Here is a 21598-nt window from a genome sequence, read left to right as displayed (position 1 = left end):
TTTTCTGTATTTGTATGTTTCACTATCATAAGGGAGCTGAAAATAATGTGCATTGAGATTTCTTTTTTTTTTTGAGAAAAAATAATCAGTGGACTCAAAATTTTATTTCTTGGTCTTTTGCTGTTTAAACGATGATTTTGAAAGATTCAACTTGTACTGTTGGTATTGTGTAGTGTCTGGACCAATATCGCCTGTAATAAAGATTTTATATATAGATGTCGCACTTTGGAGATGTGGTCATTTCTTCACAACACATACATGAAGCTGGGTCTTAGAATTGCTGGATTCTTTTTTTTTTTTTTTTTTTTTGGTTTTTGGTTTTTGGGTCACACCCGCGGGTGCTCGGGTTACTCCTGGCTGTCTGCTCAGAAATAGCTCCTGGCAGGCACGGGGGACCATATGGGACACCGGGATTCGAACCAACCACCTTTGGTCCTGGATCGGCTGCTTGCAAGGCAAACACTGATGTGCTATCTCTCCGGGCCCAATTGCTGGATTCTTAAGGGTTTTTTTGTTTTGTTTTGGTTTGGTTTTTAGGCCACACCTGGTGATGCTCAGGGGTTACTCCTGGCAATAAGTTCAGAAATTACTCCTGGCTTGGGGGACCCTATGGGACACTGGGGGATCGAACCAGGGTCTGTCCTTCCTAGGCTAGCAAGCACAAGGCAGATGCCCTACACCCTGCGCCACAGCTCCGGCCCCTGGATTCTTTTTTTTTTTTTTTTTGGTTTTTGGGCCACACCCAGCGGTGCTCAGGGGTTAGGGTTACTCCTGGCTGTCTGCTCAGAAATAGCTCCTGGCAGGCACGGGGGACCATATGGGACACCGGGATTCGAACCAACCACCTTTGGTCCTGGATCGGCTGCTTGCAAGGCAAACACTGATGTGCTATCTCTCCGGGCCCAATTGCTGGATTCTTTTTTTTTTTTTTGGTTTTTGGGCCACACCCTGTGACGCTCAGGGGTTACTCCTGGCTATGCGCTCAGAAGTTGCTCCTGGCTTCTTGGGGGACCATATGGGACGCCGGGGGATCGAACCGCGGTCCATCCTAGGCTAGCGCAGGCAAGGCAGGCACCTTACCTCCAGCACCACCGCCCGGCCCCAATTGCTGGATTCTTAAGGGTTTTTTTGTTTTGGTTTGGTTTTTAGGCCACACCTGGTGATGCTCAGGGGTTACTCCTGGCAATAAGTTCAGAAATTACTCCTGGCTTGGGGGACCCTATGGGACACTGGGGGATCGAACCAGGGTCTGTCCTTCCTAGGCTAGCAAGCACAAGGCAGATGCCCTACACCCTGCGCCACAGCTCCGGCCCCTGGATTCTTTTTTTTTTTTTTTTTTTGGTTTTTGGGCACACCCAGCGGTGCTCAGGGGTTAGGGTTACTCCTGGCTGTCTGCTCAGAAATAGCTCCTGGCAGGCACGGGGGACCATATGGGACACCGGGATTCGAACCAACCACCTTTGGTCCTGGATCAGCTGCTTGCAGGGCAAACACCGCTGTGCTATCTCTCCGGCCCTCCCCCCTCCCCCTGGATTCTTAAGTTTTGATCATTGCACATTCACACACCAAAATTTACTGTTGCTGAGCTATTATTTGAGGACTCTGCCTCTCCCCTGCCCCCCTTCCCCATTCAGTCAATAATATTTGTCCCCATTCTGAACTTTGTCCCATATGCACTTTGTCCCTGATGTTCCAAGCAGAAAGAAGTGTTGAGGTTAAAATTCTATTTCTGGAGTTGTGTTTCCTTACCAAGATGAGAACGAATTATCTTGGACCCACATTTTCTGGGGTGTGCAGTGACATGATCCAGCACTACTGTACCATTGCTTGGGCCCCACCAATTTCTCAAGGGAGCCTGTAGATGTGTGTGTGTGTGTGTGTGTGTGTGTGTGTGTGTGTGTGTGTGTGTGTGTGTGTGTGTGGTTTTTGGGTCACACCCGGCAGTGCTCAGGGGTTATTCCTGGCTGTGTGTGTGTGTGTGTGTGTGTGTGTGTGTGTGGTTTTTGGGTCACACCCGGCAGTGCTCAGGGGTTATTCCTGGCTCCAGGTTCAGAAATTGCTCCTGGCAGGCACGGGGACCATATGGGACGCCGGGATTCGAACCGATGACCTCCTGCATGAAAGGCAAACGCCTTACCTCCATGCTATCTCTCTGGCCCAGAGAGCCAGATTTTGTTTTTTTTTTTTTTTTGGTTTTTGGACAACTGGTGACACTCAGGGGTTACTCCTGGCTCTGCGCTGAGAAATCACTCCTGACTTGGGGGAACCATATGTGACGCAGGGGGGAATCGAAGCGCGGTCCGTCCTAGGCAGACGCCTAACACCCAGCGCCACCGCTCCGGCTCCAGCCAGTGAATTCTCATGCAGTTGTCAGGCATCCGGAAGCGACGTCAGCAAGAGGTTTAAGTAGGCGTTCGCGCAGACTCAGTAGCCATGAGTGAGCCTGGCGGCGGCGCTTGCGCAGACTCCTCTCCCGGCGTAGGAGGCGGGGCCTGCTTGCCGGGGGGCGTGGCAAAAAAGCAGAACGGAGCGGTGGCACCAGGTGTTTGCGCAAGTTCGGCGCGCGGGGCGGGGTTTCCGGGAGGGCTGGGCGTTTGCGCAGACTCGGTGGGCGCAGATTGGGCGGAGAGGGCGGAGGGGTACGCGCAAACTCCGTGGGGTTAGGGGGCGGGCGGGGCTTTAGTCCGGAGGGGGGGGCGGCGCGCGCAGACTCTGTGGGTGTAAGGGGCGGGGCTTGAGGCCGGAGGGGGCGGCGCGCGTAGACTCTGGGCGGAGAGGAAGGGTGCGCGCAGACTCCATGGGTGCAAGTGGGCGGGACTTGAGGCCGGAAAAGGCGGTGCGCGCAGACTCGGTGAGTGAGAGGGGCGGGGCTTATGGTCGGAAGGGGCGGTCCGCGCAGGCGCCGTGGGCACCGGGAGGAGCTGCGCAGGCGCTGTGCGCGCAGAAGGCGGGGCTCGCAGCCGGAAGGCGGGCCTTGGCGCGGCGGGGAGGCTGACGTGGACGCCCCGGGTTAGCGGGCGCGGCGAGCTGCGGGATTGGGGCGCGCCGAAGGGCCGGGCCGGGCCTTCGGGCCGGCGGCGGCGGCGGCGGCGGCGGCGGCGGCGGCGGCGGCCACGACGGCAGCGGCGGCGGCGGTATAAAGCCGGCGACAGGAGCATGTAATGTCGGAATGCGGAGGCCGCGGCGGCGGCGGCGGCAGCGAGAGCAGCAAGAGCGGCGGCGGCGGCAAAGGCGGAGGCGGCGGCGGCGGGAGCGGCAGCAGCGACGACGCCGAGGACGAGGGTGGCGGCGGCGGCCCCGGCCCCGGCCCCGCGAGCTGCCCGGCCCCCGCCCCGGAGGGAGCGTCCTCGGCCGGCCGGCTCCGACGCGGACTGCGCGGCGCCTCCCAGATGGCGCGGCGGCGGCCCGAGCTGCTGTACGGGGCCGTGGCGCTCGGCTGCGCCGTGCTCCTCGCGCTCAAGTTCACCTGCAGGTGAGGCGGGCCCCTGGGGTCCCAGGATCCCGGCCCCCTCCCCCGCCTCTTGCGCCCTCCTGCTCGCAGCCCGCCTGGGTTTGCTTGATCCCCGGCATCTCACATGGGTCCCCGAGCCCATCATCGGTCTTGGCTCTGAGCACGAACCCAGGCGTCATCGAGATCGGCGGGACCCATGCACCCCATGCACGGAGGCCACCCTGCATCGTATATGGGCCCCCCAAGCCCACCACCCATCATGGCTCTGAGCACAGTCAGGAGTCATCGAGATCGGCTGGACCCGACCCCACCGGGGCCCCCCACCCGTTGCTCCTCCATGCACGCAGCCGACCCGGGTTTGATCCCCAGCATCGCATTCGGGGCCCCCCCCCCAAGCCCACCATTAATCATTGCTCTGAGCACAGAGCCAGTTGTCATCGAGATCGGCTGGACCCCATCCCTCGATCCCTGGCATCACATATGGGGCCCCCCCTCAATCCACCATTAATCCTGATCTAGATCAGGAGTCATCTAGATCTGCTGGACCCCACCGGGGCCCCCACCCCTGACTCCCCATGCACGCAGCCGACCTGGGTTTGAATCCCTGGTATCGCATATGCCCCCCACCCCAAGCCCTCCATCCATCATTGCCCTGAGCACAGAGGCAGGAGTAATCTAGATCGGTAGGACCCTGGTGGCCTTTTCCTGGGGCGCACCTGTCACTCAGCCCAGGATTCTCCCTCCCGTCTCGCCAGCCTCTTGGGTGGGCCCGAGCCCTTTGGAAAAGCAGCTGCTTTCATCGATGATGGCTGATTGATCAAGTATCTGCTTCCCCCTGGGAGCCTGATCGGGGATGAGAAGGATGGTGGTGAGGAGCCAGGTGCCCGCTGACCCCTGTTCGTGTGTCCCAGGGAGAGCGGACGGAAGGCAGAGGGAACTGAACGGAGTTTGTTCAGGGAGCGTTCGGAGGAAGCGCGCGCCCTGGGCATGTGCAGGGTGCCAGGCTGGTGGGCAGAGGCAGTGTGCTGGGGTCCTGGTGCAAAGTCACCTGGCAGAGGGAGGGAACCCTCCCTGGGTGCCAAGGCCCTGGCGCCGCTCAAGCCTGAGGCTTTCTTGCTTTTGGAACCAAAGAGTGTTGGAGCTGAGGGAGAAAAGTGGAAGGATGAGGGGCACATGTAAGGAAAGTGCACATGCACACTTTTTGCCTTCTATGTTTTTCTTTTTTCTTTTTTTTTGGCCACACCCGGCAGTGCTCAGGGGTTACTCCTGGCTGTCTTCTCAGAAATAGCTCCTGGCAGGCACGGGGGACCATATGGGACACCGGGATTCGAACCAACTACCTTTGGTCTTGGATCGGCTGCTTGCGAGGCAAACGCCACTGTGCTCTCTCTCCGGACCCTATGTTTTTCTTTTCTAATGCTACACCTGGCGGTGCTCACCCATTCCTCCTGACTTTACACCCAGGAGTCAACTCTTGATGGTGCACGGGAGACCATATGGGATGCCGGGAATCAAACCCGGATGTCCCTAGCCAGCACTATCTCTCCTGCTCCTGTCCGAGCACAAGCATACTTAAATGTAGGTGGAGGAGGACTAGAGCTACCCCAGTGCACAGTGTGTGTCTCAGTGTTTAAACCCTGAGTTGTCTCCACTGTCCTGGGGGATAATTGCAGCTGAAACATTCTTGTTTGTTTTCTGGGAGTGAACTACACCTAGTGGTGCTTCAGGGTTACTCCTGGCTCGGTGCTCCGGAATGATAGTAGGCTTGGGGGACCATATGTGATGCCAGGATCAAACCCAGGTCGCCTGTGTGCAAGGCAAATGCCCTTGCGCTACCCACTGGAATAGCCCTACCCCCTAGGGTATCACCCTAGCCCTTTAGCTGAACATTTTTGTTTGTTTTTTTTTGGAACACACCCAGCTGTGCTCAGCAGTTACTCTTGGCTTTGCACTCGGGAATTACTCCTGGAGGTACTTGGGGGATGATATGGGATGCTGGAGATTGAATCCTGGTGGGCTACCTGCAAGGCAAGTGCCCTCCTGCAATGCTCTATCAGAACATTCTTTTGAGTCTCATATAAAGCCCTTTGGTATGAAAGGGGTATTAATAGATGGAGGGTTTTAGGGAGAAGAACAGATGCATTGAGTCGCAGCAGCTTTCTCAGAATGCGTTTGTTGGTGCTTGAGGCAGGATGATCTTTGGGAGGGGTGCTGTTGCCAGTCCGTGTAGGGTCACTCCCAATGTTCCTGGCTTCCTCCCTGCCTGATAACCAGGGGCACCCTGGCCTGCCCCATCTGCAGACTGTCAGATGTACCCAGAGGAACCAGACCACCTGCCTGAGAAATGCATCGAGGCTGAATAGTTTCGTTTCACAAGAAACAGAGAGAGGGCGGGTGAGAGGCGACCCCTTGCCCAGAGTCGCTCCCTGAGTTCCTTCCCACCTTTGGGTGCCCCCTACCATGCTCTCCTTTCATCCATGGAGTGGTACTTTGAGTGCTGAACTATGAGGAACCTTCCAGCCTCGCTAGGGTCCACAGGCGCACTGCTGGGCACAGAGACTCTGGCACTGCGGGTATATACGTGGAACTTCTTTTACAAACAACCTACCGGGCTGCTCTGACTTAACCTCAGTTGTTCCTGCCCTGAACAAGGCTCTGTGTTTGCTGGCCAGGGCTAGTCACACCGTTGGAGATTCCGGAGAAGGGCCAGGAGGTCAGGCTTGAGAGGGAGTAAGTTGAACCAGTTCCTGGGACCAGCTTCATGCAAGGCCACTGGCTTGCCCAGCTCTTTGCTGAGGCCTGGTTAATCCCTCCAGCTTTACAGAACCTTTGGATTTTCCTTTCCTGACTGATGGGTATCACTGTCCATCTAGCCCTGATGTTTCTGGTTCCTCATTCTGTCTTGACTTTGAAGAACTTTCTAGTAACGAGGGCAGATTAAGGGACCACAAGGCTGGGGAGAGGAGTCCCTGGTCCTTCCTCTGCATGTTGCCAGCAGCACCTTTTCTCCCCAGCCATCGGTGGGACAGCCCACAGCCTTGGGACAGGAGTGAAGTTGAGGGGAGGCTGCTTATCTTGTAGCTATGAGGCTCTGGCTTCGATTCCTTTCTTAGGGAAAAGGAAAAAGGTCAGAACTAGTGGAAAGGCCTCTCACGTGTCTGCTGGTTGCTGAGTTGAAATCATGTAGGAGGGAGGGTACAGGGGGATGACCATGACCAGTGTCTCTGCCATAGTAGATCCTGGTTCATTCCCAGCACCACGTGGTCCTCCCCATGGAATGGGGCCCCCGGTGCCAACTATATGCTTGCGCAAAGTCTCAGGAATCCTGGATGGGGCATCTAGGCCTGCAGGATCTGAGAGGAAGGAAAAAAAGATTGATTTGGGGTTGAAATAATAGTGTGTTTTTCTCCGTCTTAAACCTCTCTGCCATTCTGCCTTTATTCTTGTTTGCTTTATGGGAGGGGCCACATTTGGCAGTGCTGAAGGGTTACTCCTGGCTCTGCACTCAGATATGACTCCTGACTGGTTCAGGGGACTGTAGAGTGCTGAGGATTAAACCCAGGTTGGCAGCCCTCCCTGCTGTGGCTGTGCTATTGCCCTAGCCCCCTGTCATTTTGAAAGAGGAAGCCTGAGTTTCCTGTTGCCAGGTCCCATTTTAACTGCCCCCCTAAGTGTGTAACCATTCCTGTAATTACCATAGAATTCTGTCTTAGAGCTTAGGTTCCCTTGCAAACTAAGATAATGGACAATACCTAAGGTAAGTAAATGGCCAGATGACAAGCAAAGAACTCAGACCAGCCAGACCACTCCTGGATCTTGGCATTCTTTGTATGTTCTTATCAGTATAGAAGATATGCAGATATGCAGAGCCTTTTCCAGGGCCTACTCGAATTCCTTACTCAGTCCAGTGCTAAGTTCTTCCCGCACAGGCAGCGCCTTTCATTTCTCCTTTCTATTTTTCTGCCTCTGCCTCTGTCTGAGTGTTATTACTTAGTATTTTCATTCTTGAAGAGATCGAGGAGCCTGGGAGCCCTGGATGAACCAAGGCTCCTCTGTCACTGCTCCTGTGTCACCTTGTTTGCAAAAGGGGAAAAACCCAATCACAGTGCTCAGGGCTGACTAATGGCTCTGTCCTGATCTGCTCAGGATCACTCCTGGCTCCATGCTCAGGGATTACTCCTGACTTTGGGCTTACAGACCACTCCTGACTCTGTTCAGAGATAACTCCTGGTGGCGCTCAGGGGACCCAGTGTGGTATCAGGGTTTTGACTGGAGTTGACAGTCAAAGCAAGGGCCTTGAACCCTGGACTCTCTCCAGTCTTCCTGGCTCTATGCTCAGAAATCGCCCCTGGCAGGCTGTGGGGACCATATGGGTTGTTGGGAGATCTGTTGGGGTTGGCAGTGTGCAAGGCGCTGTGCTGCTATCACTCTGGCCCCTGTGTTGGCTTCTCTTATTTGTGTGTTGGGGGTGCAGTTGTGGGGAGGAGAGCCTCAGTTTGAAGAAGGTGCTGCTGCCCCATCCCAACTGCGCTCAGCCTGCCTGTCCACTCTGCTCTCTTGTAGTCGTGCGAAGGACATGATCGTGCCTGCCAAGCCCCCCGTCAGCTTCTTCCCATCAGGCTCGCCCGTGCTCGACTTGTTCCAGGGCCAGCTGGACTTCGCCGAGCAGCTACGCCGGGACTCGGAGGTGGCACTGCTCTTCTTCTACGCACCCTGGTGTGGCCAGTCCATTGCTGCCAGGGCCGAGGTCGAGCAGGCTGCCCGGCACCTCTCGGATCAGGTGAGGGGATCCCCAGGAGGTGCAGAGAGACATCAGCTGGGAGCTGAGAGATATAGGACAGCAAGGAAGGCTGTCACCCTGCGCTGCCCGCAGCCCATCCCAACTCCTTCACTTGAACGCACATGCCACCAGCACATGGTGACTGACCCCTGAGCACAGAGCCAAGAGCGGCCCCTGAGTATCCCTGAGTTTGGCCCAAATCCCTTCTTTCCCAAATAAAGGAAACGGGATTCATGGGAACAGGATACACGGATCAAAGGGCTGGAGCATGGGGTCTGCAGAGGGGACCCCTCTGTGTAGACCCTGGACTTTCAACCCCATCCTCCGAAAGGGAACCAGACCACAGGGCTCCGGACCCCGGGGAGTGGGGCCTCTATGGGGAGCAGGCCCCAGGCCCTGCTGGGAAGGCCACAGTCACTTCCCTGGTGGGTGTTCTGTGCAAGAGAAGGTTGTAGTCTCCACTCCAGGGTAATCAGCTGCTCTTTCTACTCCTTGGATCCAGACTGGGCTTGGCAGGTGAGGTGAGGACTTACCTGTGCTACCCGGGGTGGTTTGTGGGCAGATGGGCCAGCTGTGGGGATGGCAGTGCCAGTGTCTGTTCCTCCTCCTTGTCTGTTACAACATAAGTTCTGTTTTTCTTGCTCCCAAATCGATCTGACCCAAGAGATGGCTCCAGAGCAGATTTCACTTCTCAAGTGACTGAGGTTTGGTCCCTCAGAGCAGACCTTGGGTGTACCTCTGAGCTCCACCAGGTGTGGGCCCCTCCCACGGGAAAAAAAAAGCCCTAAGAGAGTCCTGGGTCTCTGATAGGCCTCGCAGGGGTGAAGGCCGTGGGTTTTGCCCCACAACACTGCAGGGGGGTGGGCAAAAAAATCCGCTCTAAGGTTTCAGCAGTTTTAAAACTTTTCTCATTCGCATCAGGCAACCAAAATTAGCATCATGTTTTAGAGATATTGTGAATAGTTTTGAGCATAGAAAGGTGAAGGAAGTTCTTGTGCTCCACTTATTTCTGCTGCCTGCTTTTTCCAGGCCTGTTTTGTCCCATTTCTCCATCTTTATGCCAGTCCCCACTAGAAGCGTCTGTGCCTCTGGGCACCCTTGCTTTCTCCCCCTGAGGGGATGTTGAGAGGTCAGGTGCAGAGCCCCAGCTGCTGCCAGTTCCCCTGGCACCTCATGGTTCCCAGAGCACCAGCAGGAGTGATTTCTGAGCCAGGAGTAAGCCTTGAGCACTGCCATTGTGGCCTAGAAACCAAACCAAAACAGTGCATAAGAGGACAGATATCCCAGCAGAAACCCAAAATCAACTCAAGTCTCCATGGCATTCCTGCTGAGTTGGGAGATGTTTCTACTCTGCTCATCCATCTCATTTACTCCGATTGTATTTATTTGTAAATTTTGACCTCACCCAGCAGTTCTCAGATCTGACTCCTGGCTCTTTGCTCAGGGATCACTCCTGGCAGGCCTCAGGAGACACAGGCAGTGGGCAGTGCCAGGGATCGAACCTGGGTTGGCTGAGCCCCAGGCAAGTGCCTCGCCTGCTGTGATTATTGCTCTTGCCCCTCCTCTCTCTCACTTGGGTATATTTCAGAGTTAGTTGCACATAGGGACCCTTTCTGAACCGAGTCTGTGTTCAACAAGAAAGAATTGCACATTTAATGCACGTTTTTTTCTCCCATACTATAGCTGAGTTCATTGCTTTTTTTGGTTTTGGTTTTTGGGTCACACCCGGCAGCACTCAGGTGTTGTTCCTGGCTCCACGCTCAGAAATCACTCCTGGCAGGCTCAGGAGACCATATAGGATGCCGGAATTTGAACCAATGACCTTCTGTATGAAAGACAAATGCCTTACCTCCATGCTATCTCTCGGGCCCATTTTTAAAATTTTTTTAATTAACTTCCATTAAGTAAGGTTCTCTGGAGTTTGTGGCGTTTCAGCCCCAAGACCCAAGTTTCTTTCTCGGGCTGAGTTTGCACATACTTGACTCAGGTTTTCACCAGTTTCCCATGCTTCTCCTTGAAAATCTACCACCTTTTATTTTGTTGTTGTTTTTGGGGGGTGGGGAGGCTGTAGGGGGTGGTGGATGTCATCCTCAGCAGTGCTCAGGCATTACTCATGGCTCTGTACTTCGGGATTACTTCTGGCTGGGATCAGAGTACCATATGGGATGCCAAGGATTGAACCTGGGTCAATCGCATACAGGACAAGTGACCTACCCATTGTGCTCTTTCTGGCCCTTTCATTATTATTATTATTATTAATTTTTTTCTTTTGTTTGCTTTTGGTCACTTCTGGAGGTGCTTGGAATCAATCCTGCCTCTATTTGGGGGAAGCCCTGCCATGCTGGGGCTCAGACACTGTAAGGAGAAGTTGGTGGAGTGAAGGAGGCTCTCCTCCCCCAGTGCTTTCTGGAAAGGCCATTTAAGAGTGTTAGCGCTGAGGAAGGCTGGACTGGCTTTCACTTCCTGTCCAATTCAAAGCAAACCCTTTTAGCCTTAGGCCTATCTGGTCTTTATTTTCCTGGAGCAGGCTGTGTAGGCCTATTCCTTCTGACACCACCACCTTCATCGTCACCACTACCACCACCTACAACACCACCACTACCACTACTACTGCAGTTTTCTCTTCACAAACTTTCGGTTTCTGTGTGCAGAACAGTTCCTCTATTGTAATCTCATGTTTCTGACCCTAAAGGCTTTAATGCCTTTATTTATAAACACCTGAAACCCCTCGGTTTTTGTTTTCCTTCTGCAGGTGTTGTTTGTGGCGGTTAACTGCTGGTGGAGCCAGGGGCGATGCCGGCGGCAGAAACACTTCTTCTACTTTCCGGTCATCTACCTGTACCACCGAAGGTGAGGGCTGTACCGAGGGCCTCCCTCGGTCCTCCTCTATCCATAGGCCATGACTTTCTTCCTCTATGTAAGTCACAATGGGCCAAAGGGAAAACACTGTTAAATTGAAGTAGCTTAGAGATCAGCGAATGAAATAGCAAGAGTCATAAGTGTAATAAGTATATAATTCTGCGTTTTGGTTTCTAGTCTCCTGTGATGGAGACAGATCCAGGTGCCCTCCCTGTTTAATACAGAAATGGGATAATAGATGTTTGCTGAATTTTTTTTTTCTTTTCTTTTCTTTTTTTTTTTTTTTGGCTTTTGGGTCACACCCAGCTGCACTTGGGTGACTCTTGGCAGGCTCGAGGGACCATATGGGATGCCAGGATTCGAACACCGTCCTTTTGCATGCAAGGCAAACATCCTACCTCCATGCTATCTCTGCGACCCCTGCTAAATGTTTTTTTGTGTGTGTGTGGACTTATTTCTTCCACTGTATGACTGTACATGTCAAACATTCTTCTTTTAAATTGTATTTACTTTAGTTAATTTTACATGTCTTTTCTTTAAGTGAGTCTTTTTCTCCCCCTTTTATTGGGTGGGGATGCTATGGGATCAGCTCCCAAGCAAAACAACTGATACCTGGCCAACATTAAGGTGTTTTATGATTTACAAAGACACCAGCTCCTTACCAGTTCCCTGGCAGGAAGTCCTCATTTGACATGCTAAGAGCTCTGAGGACTGGCCAAAGCCCATGTGGATATTTGTCCCTCTGGCACCTGCATCTGGTCTGGTGGGCGCCTCCCCCACTCAGGTTCTCTTTGTCCCTGGGCCAACCAGACCTCCCCACCCCACAGCCCAGATGTACTTTGGACTTGGCCCTATGACATTGGCTAAAGCTAGTGAAGGAGGTGGGAAGGGCCCAGGTCAGAATAGTCCAGACTTGATTTGGGAGCTGTCATGGTTCCCCTTCTCTCTGCCCTTCATCACTGAGTCTGGAACAAACTTTTACAAACCCCCTTTCATGCTTTTGTGTCCCCAACAGTGTGTGGGGTGCAGAATTCTTTAGCTAAGGTTGGTACCCCATTCCTTCCCTCACTTTTTTCTCTATATACTCAGTTGCTGTCTTGGGGAATGTGCTGTGCTTAGGGTTTCCTCCTGTCTCTGCACTTAGTAATCACTGAGTAGGCTTGGGAGACCATCTGGGGTGCTGGGGAGGGGATCGAGTCCGTGCCTGCACTGTGCATTTTTTTTGGGGGGGGGGGTCACACCTGGCAGTGCTCAAGTACTCTTGGCTTGATGCTCTGAAATCGCTCCTGGCAGGCTTGGGGGACCATATGGGATACTGGCATTCAAACCACCATCCTTATGGCATGCTATCTCTCCGGTCCTGCTCTGTGCAACATAAACACCGTCACCTCTGTGCCCTGACCCCATAAGCTATGTTTTGTGTGGGAATCATTAGGCCCTTCTCAGGTCTTAGGCCCCTTCTCTCTCATGCCTGCTATTTCCTTCCTTCCTTCCTTCCTTCCTTCCTTCCTTCCTTCCTTCCTTCCTTCCTTCCTTCTTCCTTCCTTCCTTCCTTCCTTCCTTCCTTCCTTTCTTCCTTCCTTCCTCCCTCCCTCCCTTCCTTCCTTCCCTCCCTCCCTCCCTCCCTCCCTCCCTCCCTCCCTCCCTCCCTCCCTCCCTCCCTTTTCTTTTTGGGGAACAAGGATTTAAGATGAAAGCTCTGCTGCAGTGCTGACTCCCATTTTTGTCATTTATTTAGGTGGGAGCCCCCTCCCTGTGGTGCTCAGGCACGGCTCCTTAGCTCAGTGCTTGGCATGACTCCCCATGGTGCCTGGGTCAGACCTGGCTACAGGGTCAGTCATATGCAAGGGATGCGGGTAGGCACCCCCTATTGGAGGGGCACACCTGGTGATGCTCAGGGGTTACTCTTGGCTCTGTACTCTGGAATACTGTATTCTTGGTAGGCTTGGGCAATGATACATGGGGTTTGGGGGCTTGAACCCAGGTCAGCTGGTGCAAGGCAAGGCCATTCCCTATTGCAGTGGGACCTCTTCACCCCTGTACTATCTGCCCCCCTCCCCTTTTTTTGCCATTAAATTAGAGCTAAAGTGAGTGTCTTGGGTAAAATTTCTTTCTGAGAGTCGGATTCTAGTGAGCTTGTGTACCCCACTTCATCATCCCCTAGGCCCCTACCTTGCTTCCTTTGGAAAATGAAATCCTTAGAGATAGTCCAGGCCTCACAGATGCTCCTGTCCCAGTGCTCCCCAAGCCCACTCTCGGATCTCTGGGAACACGTGTGGCAGCAGTGCCTCAGGCTAGCGTTCTCAGATGGGCCTTGGAAAGACCCTCTCCTTCCTTTCCTAGGACCGGGGTGCAGGGAAGGAGTACTCACCCCATCTCTGCCTGCCACCAGACTGTTCCTGGTGACCCAGGGGCAGCCTGGATCAGAGCAAGCACAGCAGAGCCCAGCAGAAGGAACTCTCCTGCAGCCCTGTTCCTGGGGCTCCCTCCTGCCTCCTGCCTCCCTTCAGCCTTGGAGTTCTGTCCAAGGTGCTTTATGATGAAGAAAATAGACTTTGCCTTTCTGGCTGGCATTGCTACCACTGACAAGGACAGTTGGGGGGATCTGAAGGTTCTAGATGAAGCTTAGCACCTTTCTCCCTTGTCCAGTGATGGTGACTAATGTGTGTATGCGGGTGGGCATGGGTGGCAGGGCAGGTTCCCCATCTTGATTTCTGGGAGCTTCTGGATCCTTACAAGTTCCACAAACCAGGAAGTGAGTACAGTGGAGGGAGGTTGGGACCGGGGCTGGGGAGCTGACTGGTTGGTTCCCCTTCTGCCAAGCAGAGCACATTTTCCTAAGAGGTTTCCTTTTTTTTTTTTTTTTTTTTTAAATTTTGGTTTTTGGGCCACACCCGGTTGACGCTCAGGGGTTACTCCTGGCTATGTGCTCAGAAATCCGCCCCTGGCTTGGGGGGGACCATATGGGACGCCGGGGGATCGAACCACGGTCCTTCCTTGGCTAGCGCTTGCAAGGCAGACACCTTACCTCCAGCGCCACCTACCCGGCCCCTGAGGTTTCCTCTTTTAAACACAACTTGCCCAAGTGCTGGGGAGGTGGTTAATGGCAGTGGGGATTTTCCAGTTCCAGTTCATTAGCTCGTGAGCTGATGTGTGATGAAAGCTGTATGTGCTTTTTGGGTGCTGATATATGGTACCCTGAAGATGTGTGTGTGTGTGTGTGTGTGTGTGTGTGTGTGTGTGTGTGTGTGTGTGTGTGTGTGTAAGAACTTCTGTAGTCATATAGTATCATGTTATAACCACAACACTGATACTGTTTTAGTTTTTGGTGTTTGGGCCATGCACTGAAGTTCTTGGGGTTATTCCTGGCTCTGCCCTCAGGAGTTATTCCTGCTGGTGACCACAGGGGAATGCCAGGGATCAAACTGGATCACTTTCATGCAAAGCCAGTGACGACCCCCTCCCAACCACATATCTGGACCCAACACTAATCTTCTTGACTGTTCTGTGCAGTTGCTAGTAACACTTGTTTTACATCAAGTTTCATCTAGAGACAAGGGGCTGCTGTGGTGTCTCACCATGCACCCCATGGTGGTTCCACCAGCTGAGCAAGGCGATGGTATGGAACTGGAGGTGACCATGTCGGGGGGGTGGGGTGGGATGGTGGGGGGTGCTGGCTAGCTGAGAAGGTCAACAGTGTCAGCAGTACCCAGTGTTCTGATGTCCCCTGAAGGGGACTCAGGAGACCCCTTAGGCAGCCTGTGCACCCATTACTGTTGGCGGAAACTAGGTTTCCAGTTCCCTGAATGCCCCGTTCTATGCCTCTTTCTACCTTATTTCAGACCTGTGGCAGAGTTCACACCAAGTTAGGTCTGGGCATCCTTGAGCATGTAGCCAGTAGCCAGAGTTACCTGACCGGCTTCTGTATTTAATTGTTTGCAATTTTGAATAGAAACGTAGTGGTGGGAATTATTGCCCTGAAATGCTTAATTCTTCCTCTGCACCCCTTCTCCCAGTCGCCTCCAGAAATCCAGAAGGCTCCTGACCTCTGAACCTGAAGCAAGACAAGTTGTGTCCACTTTGTGCTGTTGCTGACTTCAGTCGTTACATTTGCGGGTGTCATGCATGGTGCATTCTTTTTATTTTATGTTTATTTTTTGGCACTAGTTTTGGACCAATCGAATACAAAGGCCCCATGAGTGCTGTTTACATTGAGAAGTTTGTCCGCCGGGTGATGACACCACTTCTCTACATCCCATCTCAATCAGAGTTACTAGATTTTCTCTCAAACTACGAGGTACTTATCTTTCATATCTCCCTCCGTTCCTGAGGCTTCGCCGGGGTGTGCTGAATTCCTTTCGCACGTTTGGCCTGTGTTTTTAACCTCCCAATTTTCAGTGACAATGAAGGGTTGGATTCAGGACGAATCCGATTAAGCACTTTGCGGGAAACTGGATTCCAAGGCTGGCGTGGCCAAGTGAGTTTTCAGGGCTTGAGTACTTTCCTCATCTGGTTCTTGTTTGGGAGTTTGCATTTGGTCTTCCCTGACTGAATATGTGGTATGTAAGATTTAATTTCCAATTGATGTATAATTGCAGATTTCTATAAGCTTTATTTGACACTCTACGGCAGTTGACTCTGAGCTATCTGAGTTTGTCAGTTGCAGTTAAGAGAGAAAATGAGGGGCTGGCATGATAGAACTGCAGTAGGGCGTTTGCAGACTTGTACGTGGCGGACCCGGGATGGATTCAGGTTCAATTCCCGGCATCCCATATGGTCCCTTAAGCCTGCCAGGAGCAATTTCTGAGCACTGACCCAGGAGTAACCCCTGAGCGCTGCTGGGTGTGGCCCAAAAACTAAAATAAAGAAAAGAGAAAGTGAGAGATCCATTTCTTTCTATTTTGTGAATAAAGCCTAGAGCCCTTTCAAGGTCTGGTTAACAGGATGTTCCCTAGCAAGACTCTAGATCACTTTCCCATGGCCAACCTCAGCCCCTGAAAAATGCTTCCCATCTATTCTGCACCACGTATTTACAGCCACCAAGAGAGACCAGGAAAAGGTTGAAAAGGACTCCAGTAAATTAGAAAGTAGTCCTAGAGCATATGTGACATTATGCCATGAGGAACAGCCAGACCAGGACCCCATAACTGCAGAGCAGGAGAGACAGGCCCCAGGGAACCCAGACCTTGCTGAGGGCTGTGGGTGTGGGTATGGAGTGTGTGCAGGGAGGTGTCCTGGGATGTTTCCTATGGACCTTCACTGGGGACTGTGCACGTAAATTTTTCTCAGTGGGTCTTTCCAACTGCTAAGAATTTGCTTTCTCACAGACTCAAAAGAAACCTGGAGTTAGGGACCTATAGTGCAACCCCCAACCTTGCAGTGAGACCCACAGTGAAAGGCCAGCGCTCTGCAGCTTTTCCGTGCCGTAGCCTGCATGTTTCTCTTGGGTGCACCAAGGGTGCTCAGAGGACCAGGTCATGCCGGGTATGGAACTGGGGTTTCCACCTGTAGGGCCCCTTCCCCAGCCCTGGAGCCATCTCCCCACACCCACTCCTAATATCTTTCTTTTTTGTTTTTGTTTTTGGGCCATACCCCGTGAGCTCAGGGGTTACTCCTGGCTATGCACTCAGAAATTGCTCCTGGCTTGGGGGACCTTATGGGACACCAAGGGATCGAACCGTGATCCATCCTAGGCTAATGCGGGCAAGGCAGACACAGATGCCTTACCGCTTGCGCCACTGCTCCACCCCCCTCAGTGTCTTTTAACTGCCTCAATGTCCCCTTCTCTTCAGACTTAGCGTGGACTGGAAGTTGTCCAGTTGGCAAGAGACATCCTTGGTTCATTGTGAAAGAACCCAGGGATCGAGACGTCCTGGCTCTCTTGGGAATCCTGATCTGGCAATATCTCCTGGTGTGGCTTAGAAAGACACTTTTTCTGTGAGGAACAGAATGTTCCAGATGGGAGAGAAGAGATCCGTGAGCTCTGATAGTGGAATTTCCACCACCTTGAAAGGAATGTCCACAGGCCTCAAGAGAGTTCCAGGTGCTCTGGAACTTTCCTTTCAGTGACCATCTCTCAGCATTGGCACCGCTGACACTGAGGGTTGGATAGTTCTTTGTTGGGGTATTCCTCCCCCCATTCTCTTAGCGCGGCAGCCATAGGACCCATATGGACCCATGTCTTACGGGGGGGGGGGTAGATCTTCCAGAGAACTGCTGCCCTCATGAAGGTAACACACTGGGCCTATCTCCCTTCCCACTCCCCAAAGCACCTTGATCTCTCTGCTAGCTAGTCCTTGGTCGCTCTGGCAGTACTGAGTAGAGATGAGTGCCTAGAATGTTCCAGATTGTTTTCATAACATAGAGGGCTAGAGCCAGGAGTGAGCTTGCAAGTGCCCAAAACACATTAAGGACCTTTGTGATTCAAAGGAATTTTGTGGGGGCCGGGCGGTGGCGCTGGAGGTAAGGTGCCTGCCTTGCCTGCGCTAGCCTAGGACGGACCGCGGTTCGATCCCCCGGCGTCCCATATGGTCCCCCAAGAAGCCAGGAGCAACTTCTGAGCGCATAGCCAGGAGTAACCCCTGAGCGTCACAGGGTGTGGCCCAAAAACCAAAAAAAAAAAAAAAGGAATTTTGTGGGGCTTGGGTGATAGGACAGTGAGTGAGGATAGCGCTTGCCTTGCATTTGACCCAAGTTTAGTCCTGTTACCTCATATGGTCTCCTGAGTGATCAACCACAAGTCAGCCCTGACTACCACCAGGTATGGCCCAAAACAGAAAAAATGTAAAGGAAGGAGTCTTACTTCAAACTGCGCTTGTCTCCCACCTCCTGTTTCTAGGAGTGGATTTCAGTGCATTTACTCTCGCATGTACTTCAGCTAGCATGAGAGCATATGTGATGTGTGAAGCGCTGGGAGGTTCATAAGGAGTGGACTTCTGCTCTCAGACATGATGTGGCCTCCTAGAGGAGCACATCGGCTACCCCCCTGATCCAATAGCCTTGTTGATTGATTGTGTTTTTCACTGATTGCACGCTGTTTAGACCATCCTTAATATGTCCATTTTATGTGCTTTTGGGAAGTGTTGATACTTTGAAGGGGGCCAGTTTTCTGTGTTGACCTAAACTATTACACGAAAACTGAGCTCTTTATTTGGGGCAGGGGTATTTGGGTTTTTAGGCCACATTTAGTAGAATTTAGGACTTACTCTTGGTGCTGGACTTGTTGATGGTCATTCCTGGTGGGACTCAGGAGACCACATGGGGTGCCAGGGATTGAACCCATGTCTGCCGCTGGCAAGGTGAGCTCCCTTCCACTCTGCTATCTCTCCAACCCCAAGCTCTCCAAACTCTTCATACATACTTATTATATTGTTTTTTTATTGTATTATATTTTTGTAGGGAGGTAGGCTCTGCACTCAGGAATAACTCCTGGCGGTCTTGGGGACCCTATGGGATGCTGAGGATTGAATGCTGATCGGCTGTGTGTAAGGTACCCTACCTGCTACACAATTGCTCTGGCCTTGATTTTTTTTTTTTTTTTGAGGTGCCAAGGATCCAATCTAGGGCCTTGCACTTGAAGGGCAGTTGTCCTGCCCCTGGGTTGTACCTTTGATCTGGGGCTAAAAAGCCTCCAGAAAAATCCGGTTAGGCCGGGGGTATGGCTCATTGGGTTTAAGGGCATACTTGGCATATCTGAGACCTGGTCTCATTCCTCCCTGGCACTGCAGAAACTTTAAAAATAAAGAAGTTGGGCTGGGAGAATGCTTGCCTTGCACAAGGCCAACCTGATTTCAATCCTTTATGGTCCCATTAAGGCATTCTATTTGGTTCCCTGAGCATTGCCAGGAGGGATCCCTGACTTGACTTGAACTGTGTAGGTATCCTGTTAGAAGCACTTGCCTGGGGGCTGGAGCAATAGTGCAGTGGTAGGGCGTTTGCCTTGCACACTGCTGACCCAGGACAGACTGGGTTTGATTTCCACAGTCCCATAAGGTCCCCCAAGCCAGGAGTGATTTTTTTTTTGTTTGTTTTTGTTTTTGGGTCACACCCGGCAGCACTCAGGGGTTACTCCTGCTCTATGCTTAGAAATAGCTCCTGGCAGGCTCGGGGTACCATATGGGATGTTGGGATTCGAACCACCGTCCTTCAGCATCTAAGGCAAACGCACTACCGCTGTGCTATCTCTCCGGCCCCAGGAGTGATTTCTGAGTGCATAGCCAGGAGTAACGCCCTGAGTGTCACTGGGTGTGGCCCAAAAAAACGAACAAAAAAACCCCAAAACAGAAAACACTTGCCTGGATAAGCTTGGGCTCTAGTACTTCTGAGCAGACCCCCGCCCATGGTGCTGTGAGCATCTTCAGTGCTCCGTCTTCTGAGACATCCAGACCTTCAGTTGCTTCAAAGAGGTGTTTTAAGAAAGAAGAGTCTGAGGCTCAAGAGATAGTAGTGTGGGGGAGGTAGATCCTAGCTTCGAACCTCATCTAATTCATAAACGTTCAAAAAACGTCTATTCTAGATGTCAAACAAATAAATAGAAACCTTCCCGCCAGTTCATGCAGACACTCCTGTCTGGGAGTTAATGGTTTGGGTGTTTTTTTGAGCTGTACCGGTAGTGCCTGGAGGTTTCTCCTGGCTCCACACTCAGGAATCACTGCTGGGCAGTTGGTGGTCAGAGATCATCTGTGATGCCAGGGAGCCAGCCCAGGGCTGCTGCGTGGAGAACCCCTGCTGTGCTCCATCTTGGGGCCCCCACGTTCTCACAGAATTACTTGGAGTTGCTGTTGATTGAAAGCCATCGAGGTAGCTGCTCTCGTGGCCACCAGAGGGCGCTTTAGCACCTGCTCCTGGCAGGGAGCCCTGTTTACTTCCTGCTGCTCTGGGGTTCCTGTCAGTGCTCATTATAGCCTGCTGAGTATATGATATGCTTTGTTGCATACTGGTGTGTCACACACAGTCCGATCTGTGTCATGTTTTGCTCATTCTGATGTTGCACCCCGGATGTACCCCACAACCTTCTTCCCGTTGATTCATGAACAGGGACGTCTGCTCTGTGCCAGGTGCTGGGTTACTGAAGGTGGCACCGTGGTGCAGCAGGACAGTAGAAGATGGGCCAGGTGAAGGTGCTGTGTCTCCTCAAGCCCCATCTCTCCATGGCCTCAGCATGTGGCCATGCCACCAACAAACCGCCACCAACCTGCCACCAACAAACTGCCCTGGACCCAGTGTGGATCCTGAATTCAGTGCTGACCTTTTGGGAGCCTTGTAAAGTGAGGGTGGGGGCTTTAAAGCAGTTCTGGGGGCCATCAGGCACTCCCTCAATCACACAGCAACTGGGGTCAGACTAAGCCCAAGGCTGCTCAGTGGGTTGAGCATCAGGAAACCCTCATTCCACTCTCAGCACTACATGGGTTCCCCTACCCCAGCCAGCACCACCACAAGTGATGTTAAGCACAGACCGGAAGTCCCCAAGAACCAGTAGTCTGAGTCTCTGACTGGTGGACACACTCTTGTAGCCCTTTGTTCCTTTTCTTTTTGTGGCCGTTGGTGTGGGGCCTAGAAGCTGGGGCCTCACTGGGAAAGGCAAGTGCTGTCCCAGCCCGGTTGGTGGGTGGGTGCCTGGAAGTTCTGGACAGAAGACGATCCGGTGACAAGGGAGGGAGGCTTGGAAGGTTCTTCCTGGAGCTGCAGAGCTGGGCCTGAATGTGGCTCCTCCAAGACCCAGAGGCTCTGGTTCTGCTCTTTGTGTCCCAGTTAGTGACGCTGGGAAATGGCTATGAAGCAAGTGCCCAAACTGCTGTGCTCTCTGTCCAGTGCTCACACTCTGGGAGACAGGAGCTCCACCCTCCATGCTCCTGAGCTCCAAGGGTGGCCCCCTGAACCAGGTGTCTTGGATGGGAAGATATATCAGATATACCCCCTCCTGAGACCCCCAGTAGTGCTCTGATCATTCTCTGGCATCATACCTGGTACTCCTAAGGTCTGCCCTCAGTGCTCTGGGGGTAGGGTCATTGTCGGGGGGGGGGGGGCGGCGGGAGGACCACTCAGGATTGAAACCAGGTCTCCCACAGCTCCACTCGGACAGGTTCAGTGTTAGGCCTGCACCCAGCCACTGAGCCATCTGTCTCTGGCCCTGGGTTCATCTTTAAAGGCTTAATTTGGGTTTCCCATAAAGATGAAGGATTCATGATAGTTCAACACCTACTAATGTGTCTTTGTATAATGTTTGAGTATATGTTTGTGTGTAACATGTGCTATGTCCATGTCACACACAAACATGCTGGTGATGTGTTCACATGTTTGTGCTCACTTGTGTGATGCGTCCATATATTTAGTGTTAGGTGTTTTTGTAACATGTTCATTATAATGTTTGTGTGCCCATGTTTAACTTGTGCACCGTTAACATGCATAATTCGCGTGTGGTGTGTTCATCTATTTATGGTCCATTTTATTTTATCTTTGGCTTTTGGGTCAACCTGGTGACACTCAAGGGTCACTCCTGGCTCTCTGCT

General features: G+C 52.6%; 1 protein-coding gene across 1 annotated transcript in view; it reads left to right on the top strand.

Moving 5' to 3' along the window:
- Positions 1 to 8097: 8097 nt before the first annotated feature.
- Positions 8098 to 21598, top strand: part of TXNDC11 (thioredoxin domain containing 11) — a 31935-nt gene continuing 18434 nt past the window's right edge. The window contains exons 1-2 of the mRNA XM_049768446.1: positions 8098 to 8231; positions 10984 to 11081. Coding sequence (XP_049624403.1) covers positions 11025 to 11081 — 57 coding nt within the window. The 5' untranslated portion in view covers positions 8098 to 8231; positions 10984 to 11024. The remainder of the gene's footprint in view (positions 8232 to 10983; positions 11082 to 21598) is intronic.

This window comes from Suncus etruscus, chromosome 2 (assembly GCF_024139225.1).
Source record: "Suncus etruscus isolate mSunEtr1 chromosome 2, mSunEtr1.pri.cur, whole genome shotgun sequence".
Classification (NCBI taxonomy): Eukaryota; Metazoa; Chordata; class Mammalia; order Eulipotyphla; family Soricidae; genus Suncus; species Suncus etruscus.
This window is presented reverse-complemented; position numbering and strand designations above follow the sequence as displayed.